The 8,158-nt window shown below is 33.0% G+C and overlaps 1 protein-coding gene and 1 non-coding gene across 2 annotated transcripts; one reads left to right on the top strand and one right to left on the bottom strand.

The window, feature by feature from the left end:
• Positions 1 to 435: 435 nt before the first annotated feature.
• On the top strand, positions 436 to 4,965 carry LOC112512632 (bet1-like SNARE 1-1). Its single transcript, XM_025118694.1, has 6 exons — positions 436 to 509; positions 693 to 753; positions 2,437 to 2,587; positions 3,625 to 3,681; positions 3,766 to 3,825; positions 4,642 to 4,965. Exons 2-6 carry the CDS (start codon positions 740 to 742, stop codon positions 4,729 to 4,731), a joined length of 372 nt encoding a protein of 123 aa, XP_024974462.1. The 5' UTR covers positions 436 to 509; positions 693 to 739; the 3' UTR covers positions 4,732 to 4,965.
• A 1,546-nt stretch (positions 4,966 to 6,511) lies between these two features.
• Positions 6,512 to 6,582, bottom strand: TRNAG-GCC. The gene has a single exon. It is a non-coding gene; the product is annotated as a tRNA-Gly (tRNA).
• Between the last annotated feature and the right edge of the window lie 1,576 nt (positions 6,583 to 8,158).

The raw sequence follows: 8,158 nt of genomic DNA, 5'->3' as shown, positions 1-8,158 counted from the left end.
TAACTTCTCGTGTACGTTGGATTCCCATCCATTTTTTTTGTCTCAATAAATAAATAAAATTGTATTTGTTAAATCAGATTTGTCTATCAATATATTAACATCATACTGATTCTATTTAAGAGTTTTTAATTGCAATAGAAAAAACTTACAAATATTCAAATGTTCAAACGAAATAGTACTTCGGTAAACAATTTACAATACCATGTACCAATCAAGTTTGTATATTTGATACAATACTACCAACCAATTATAATTGATATCAATTTAATTAATACAAACTTAACTGGTATAATATATATATATATATATATTGATTTATTTAATCTGATAGAAATTTAAAACGCATGAAAATAACAAATTAGTGCCATACCATATGTTTCACAAACATAATAAAGAAAATAGATATAAAATATAAAATATGAAAACGAATAATTTAAGGCCCAAAATATTATTTATATTGTTTTTTTCATAACGGTGGATGGTGGTTCTCTTCCAGTTTTCCCCAACAGGTAAGCAACCGATCACTCCTCCTTGATTTTGATTGATTTCAACTTCCGCCTCCGATCAATGTTACCGGAGATCTGTGTTTTCCTTTTTGTTGTTCGATTTATGATGATAMTTTTGAGTTTCGTTTGTGATTGTTTATGATTAAACCCTAACAAAGGTAATCGAGATTGTGTGATTTTTTGCAGAATCATAAACACTGACGGTTGCGTCCACCGATTTGGTATCGTTAGCTATGAATACTCGAAGGTTGTTCTTCTGATTTGTTATCTGTTTCTTGATTCAATGTTAATTTCCATATGTTTGTATGATTTGCTGCTTAGATCACTAAGTTATCGGTACGCGAATGGTAGGATTGTGTTTGTAGATCTAGTCGTGTGAATGCGTACATAAAGTAAACATGATTGTATTCGATTCCTATGGAAATCGTCTTTGCTTACATTATCCTTGGGKGTTATATTGCATGTTTGTAGAGTGTTTGTATGCCTGAGTTACTTGGAATAAGTTAAGGCCTTAAWAATGTTAGGTTCACTTATGCTTCCTCTTTTTGGCATTCTTTGTTGCTTCTTGGTGTGGTTTAGCACGTGAAGCTAGTGTGGAACTCTAGGAAAAGAAAGGGGGGGGGGGATTCCATGAAGTGGTGAAGAAAACTAGCATAGTTTGGTATAAAGTTGTCTTTTAAGTGGTGTTCTTAAGAATGGTCTCTGCTTGAGTTCTATGGATCCAGGAGTAGTTTTGAGAAGATTGAGTGAAGGGGGGTGGGGGGTGTTGGAATGGTGAGTACACCCCCCCCCCCCCCCCCCCCCCTTTTTTTTTATTATCCTATCCATGTTCAAGATAAATTCAGTCATCATCCTCACTTAAATTCTATTTCTCAATTGATGATTCAGACAAGATGGGTCTTATGCATGTGTTCCAAGCCTTAGCTGATTGCAATTTTCAAACATTTAAAAGGTGAATTGTGCCACATTGATTTGTCTAGATGTGAATGCTACCATGCTGAATCTGACTCATATCAAACAAGTCAGGACTGTCAATATATCTAGCCTTCTTCGCGAATATGAAAAAAACAAGGGAAAACTAAGCATAATTAGATTCCAGAACTTATCATTCGGATTTTGGATAAGAAGACAAAGGCTTGATACCGGTGCAGTATCTGAAGTTGATGTGATTGACAGACTGTTCCAGGACACATGAATTTGATAACAATGATAAGTGAAATCTCTTTAGGCATCAGGAACAAGAAAGAAAAGACACATTTCTGAGTTGGACGTGCATAAGAGCCACATTGCAAGAGTCTCCCTGTTTGGTGAAATATCAAATATGATATAGAACATGTAGAAACAGCATTGCTTTGTTACCCTTATTCTAAAAGGGTCAATACTAGTTGGAACTTCTCATCATAAAGCAGAGATGTAGGAATCTTTTTACGGTTTTCGACTCCTTGTCATATAATGTTTGAAGGYATTTCTTGTTGCTTCCAGCGGGTTAGCAGAACAATGATCCCCACCTGCATGTGCCAATAACCATTTGCATTATTCATGTAAATTTGACACATTGCATTTTGTTATCAGCACCACATTACATAATTTGTTGTCTGCAATGTGCAATATTATTTGCTAGCATTACATTGTATTAAGCTGTCTGCAAACCTCCTTTCTTGGTCGCTATCTCAAATCAAAAAATATACATAGGTGGGTGGCCCTCTTTGGAAGAGGAGGTTTGAGTGTTCACCCATTTTTTTGTTTGTTTGCCTAAGGCGTGGTTATAGTCTCAATGATGTTCTATTAACTGTGATCGGAGTTCATTTTATGTGTACATTTTTACTACTTGCATCAATTTGATCTTGTATGGTTCAATTTAGTGAAGTTTTGGTCTTAACCTGGATATYAATTTCATCGTAGCTTGTTTACTAGCATCCTTTCAATGCAGGGACTTCCGTGGAAACAGATCTGCTCTCTTTGATGAAATTGAAGATGGTGGTATTAGGGCCTCTTCTTCTTACTCCTCCCATGAGATAGATGAACATGAGAATGAAAGAGCAATGGATGGGCTGCAAGACAGAGTTCTTATGCTGAAAAGGGTAAGTTCTTACGGAATTGGTTGGGCATGCATAGAAAAATAATAGTAAGATGTCTTGCCCCTTTTTAGGATTCAATGTAAGGAAAGAGCTCTAGCAACTATACCCTGGATCTTATGGAAACAATAACTTCATAAAGAAAAAGCAATAATAGTCTCATGCATAGTCATTACTTCGATTGAGAGCGGAATTAGGGTTCTCTATCCTCTATATATAGTCTTGCAAAAAGTATTTTTCTTAACATCATACTCATTCCATTCTACATCAGAAGAATAGTTAATATGAAACTGGATAGAAATGCATCCCGAGATTGACACYATCAAGAAAATACTAATCCCTGATCTGTACGACCTACATCTTTTGTTTGTATGGAAGCATTTCACCTTCTGATGGCTAGTCATCAGCTAGCAAGGACGGACCCWGGTGGTGCATGTGGTGGCATGGGCTACCGCTTCGTTCGTTGTAGTGTCAAAAATTATAGTGTCTCGAAAAGTGCAACCATATCAATTTGTTGTGTGYCACCGTATATATTTTGAAACTACAATGAGGACACAAGTTTCCGTTGGTAGAGTTGGTTTGCAAGACTTTATCTTTCACTCCTGACCCGAGTAATCGAGTTCGAATCCYATTAGTGTCATTTTCTTAGTTTATAACTTTTAATTTCAGAAAAAAATTGCAATAAAAAAACTYGAACACATGACCTCCCATATGAAAAGCAATGAACTAACGAACAAACCAATTATGATTTTGTGAAAAATATCCCTATATTTGTTTTTTATAGTCAAATGGTGCCACYGCTTGAAAATTTTCTAGGTCCGTCTCTGTCAGCTAGTTTGTTCAAACAATTGATTGTTGCATTCAGTTATCATATGCTTATTCTTCAATTTTGATCCTGTCAAGAAAATCGTTCAATTGAAGTATAATTGTTTAATTTTACTTACCACATCGTATCACTGCTTCTTAGTGATTATACCATAAACATGGTTTGCCACAAATTCAAGATCTTTTCTAAGTAAGATTAATGTTGATCATGTCCACAGTTGACGGGAGATATCCATGAAGAAGTGGAGGGTCATAACCGCATGCTGGATAGAATGGTATGTACAATGCTGCAATTGTAAACTCTTTTAATCTGTATTTTTATCGGTCAATTTATCGAAGTATTTGTTATCCTCGTTTAGGGCAACRATATGGATTCATCAAGAGGTATCCTCTCCGGGACGATGGATAAATTCAAGATGGTATGCATCATTGAACTGTCATGATTTTCTCCTTTAGTTTCTTTCCCCGTCTATTGGCGAAAACAAAATCGACTTTATAGGATGCCAAATATGTCTAAATATCCTAATAAACTGCGTTATGGCCAAAGATGTCTAAGGGGTTGTTTGGTTGATTTTTCATTAAGTCATGTATAGATAAAGTTATCTGTGTGGATTAATTTGTCCGTATAGAATGATTTGGTTTGGGAGAGTTTTTYCATAGATGGATGAAACRTGTTTTTTAATTGGAAGGAGCATATTTTGGAAAAACTTGACTTTTTGCGTAAAGCTCCCTCTAGAAGCTTACTAAATAAGCCATTTTATACATCACTACCAAATAGTCATGTATAGCTACCAAATAGTCATGTATAGCTGACTGAATAAACTACGAGTCTCATTAAGCTCATTAAGGTGCTAAGAAACAGACCCTCAATGCCCTAATAGCCTCTTTTATATGACTTATGTTTATAGGACAAAACAATTATGCGACTGATATAAAAATRTTATAATAGGATGTTAGAACATATATGGACATTCTAACAAAGTTTTTTTACAGACACTTTTGAACAATGTATCTTACCACCTTTTTTTAGGACACATTTTCAAATAATATCATATAAAACACTTATAGGACRTTTTATTTMAAAARTGTACTATCATCTTACTGTAACACCTTTATATAAGACGYGAAATTGTTTGGTCCTATAAACTTAAGTCCTATAAAACAGTCTATCATGTTATTTAGTGACTTATTTTCGGGTACTAAGTAGCAGTTACTATAAATGTGTTGATCATCAGGTATTCGAGACAAAATCAAGCCGGAGGATGTTTACGCTTGTGGCCTCGTTTGTGGTGGGTTTCCTAGTCATATACTATCTCACTAGGTAACTCGATGATCGGTTGAGCCATGTTTCAAAACCTACCRATGATGCTCTTATGATCTGTGGTTCTTTATGTAAAGAAATCTTGATGAAATAGAGTTTCGTGTACTGGATAAAAAATCGTTGTTTGTATACTGTTTCTTGTGTTTTTCGTTATCGTTCTCTCTTTCATGTTCTCCATATTTTGTACTCGCAATTCTTTATTTTTCCGTCTCAATGGTATAGTTTCTCGATTTTGTTCGTGTTTGTACGGGCCTGTTTATCTGTTGTTGACCGTGTCAATTCGGTTAACATCAGCTAGTTTAGCTAAAGRTCAATCTGATTGATGGTGGTAAACGAGCCCTCAGTCATCATCAACTAATTAAGGGGCTGTTTACCAAATGTTTACCYAGTTAAGTACTTACCAAGTCATATTACCTTACCGGATGAAATATTGTAARAYCWAGAATCTTACTCGGTAAGAATGAGGCAAGGACCAARAGTCTTACCTGGTAAGCYARGGTGATGACTTTTACCACGATTARCRCTTACCGGGTAAATTATTGCATAAYATGTCGTTTTGAGGAATTAAAATCTTACATGGTAAGTAAATGATAGTGTTGAAATTTAYCGGTAWRTGCTTAYCRGGTAAGTRTTTCATAATCAGCCTGCAATCTATCTAAAGATTGGTGAAACTGATTGTGCGGATCACAACATCGACATTCATTTAACTTCTTAAGAGCTACATGGTTTTTGCCACATCATTTTCTCTCCGTTACATCTGTTTTCTCTTTCCTGCATATTTTATAAACCTTTCACGTCTATCATGGATTGATCCATGGTTTATATAATAAAAAACTATAATAACAAAACTTTATAATAATTAAATATTACTTAATTAAACTAAAATAATTAAAAAATTACAGTAAGTTAAAATAACACTAAAATTTTAAATTATAATAACTTTTAATAATGACAATAAAATTTAAACTAAGTTCATATAACATTACATTTATTTAAAAATACTTGTTGACTCGTGAAAGAAATTTAATTATTTTTTAATTTTTTATTGATTAAAACTAATTAAAGATGAGGAAGGTATGTAGGTTTATTTGTTGCATAATGTTTGAAAAGGCGCATCATAACGCGATATGACACAAGACGTGTATTTGTTGCGRAAAGGCACATAGAGTTCCTATAAGGTGYGACTAAAAAGAAATATTTTTTRGCTTTAGATTTTACAYTTTTATAGATTTATCTAATCATATCACTCACAGTTTCATAAATTCATAAACGTCACAGACTCACGATCAAAACAAAGTWGTAAATTATCTTCTTAAGTACTATTTTGAATATTTAATCAAAGATAGACTATTTCTATAATGATAATCTATATGATTTTTTTTTCTTTTAATATGAATGTAAATTTAATTTTTTAATATTATTATCTGATTAAATGGTATAACAGAAAACGTATGTACATATATTTCAATATGTGACATACAAATTTGCCAACTTCACGTCTTAAAAAACGTCGCGTCCTCATTGTGATGTGTAAGGCTTTGAGGTTTGACCTCGACGTCACCACCTCAAACCATTTTGAACTTTGGTTGTATTTACCGTATATAAATATTATATTTAAAAAAAAACAACAATAATTTATAAATAATAAAGAYGAAAACAACAATAATTTGTACAACAAAAGGATGAAAATGGTGATTTCAAAGTACAATGATGAAAATAACGGTTTTTAACAAACTACAGGGATGAAAAATGTAATTTACTGAAAAGTTTATTTTAAAAATGAATGCACCAGCCGGGAATCGAACCCGGGTCTGTACCGTGGCAGGGTACTATTCTACCACTAGACCACTGGTGCTTTTATGTTAAAGGGTTACTCATATATTCCTATTAACGTTATGTSATCAATCATAAATATATGTATTTATATTGTTTTATGATTTTATACGAAAGATTTTAAAGATCCCTTCTTCGTGAACCACATGTCAATGTGTGATTTCATATTAATATTAATGTGAAATCACACATGATTCAATTATAATTCGTGTTCTCGTATGACATGACTCAATGATGATATGTGTTTTCTTTATTATTTTASGAGGTGTTTGAGATTGCTTATTTGAAACAATTTATATATTTTTTTTACAAAAGTTCTTATCAATTTATTATAAGTTAGAATGATTTAACTTCTTTAAAAACTTCTTATTACCGATTTGACACTAGTATAAGCTGTTTATCTAAACACTAAAAAATGCTTATTACCGATGTCATACCGGAATAAGTCAATAAGTTGTTTTTTATAAGCAATCCCAAACACCCTCTTAATGTTTTTCTTATAACAATATTYTTCTTTAATTATATGCCACCATGTAAAAAAAGTATGGTTTTACCACACGTGTCATGTCTTTGTAAACAAAATATAACATATATTTTTGAATTGTTTGGTACAAAATGATTAAGATGCTTTCATAATATAATGCAAAATGAAAAATAATTGTTTACAATGAAATTAGGGCACTGAATGATTAAGGGAGACTCATTATACAAAATCATTCAGAGGGTTTTAGAACCATTAATTGACAGACTTTTTTTTTGGCAAACAAGATTCACCTCTTAACGATACAGAAAATGTCTTTTAATAGAACTATTAAGAGTTATTTTAGACGAACCTTTCAATGATATGATGCCTACTTTTGCATCTAATTTAAAACCAAATGAATCTAACTCAAAGATAGAGATTAAAAACCATGAAATGYATAAAGACATTAAATTTAATTACCTCAAAAAAGAGAACAACATGTTTTGACTGAAAATAGAAGAATAATAGCATCAAATGTTGTGGGTGTAATAAACAAATGGATGTGATGTTTGTGTGCTTTGTTTCCATATTCCAATAGTTTTGGATGAAGGGAAAGGGAAAGGAATGGTGGTGAGTGGTGACATCTAACCAATAGAAACCTTGCTTTATCCCATACTTGTCTTCAATTACACCATTTGCCACCATCTTCTCTACTCCCCAAAACCCTTCCCCTTTCATACCCTTTGATTTCACCTGTTGTGGGGACCTCTCTAACCCTAACCCTAACCCTAACCCTAACCCTTAAATCTTAACCCTACAAACTAAGAGAGAGATGAGAATGAATTGAATGAATAATATTGGTGGGGTCTGGGAGAGTTTGAAGCATGTATGATGAAACTGATACAAGATGTCTGGTTTACTAGTTTAGGAAATACACATCATGAAACTGACTGACATAAACCCTAAATTAAACATTTGTTGGGAACAAGCAGAAGGTGCATCAATCATCACCCTCACCCTCACCCTCACCCTCTGCTGCTACTGCTTCTTTACTTTCTTTTTGTTCTCCTTCAAATCAATTATATCCTTTGCATTTCTTTGTACATTTATATAATATATATATATATATATATAT

Source organism: Cynara cardunculus, assembly GCF_001531365.2.
Source record: "Cynara cardunculus var. scolymus isolate 2C chromosome LG 5, CcrdV1, whole genome shotgun sequence".
In the NCBI taxonomy this organism is placed as follows: Eukaryota; Viridiplantae; Streptophyta; class Magnoliopsida; order Asterales; family Asteraceae; genus Cynara; species Cynara cardunculus.
Note: the sequence above shows the minus strand (reverse complement) of the source record. Positions and strands in the feature narration are given on the sequence as shown.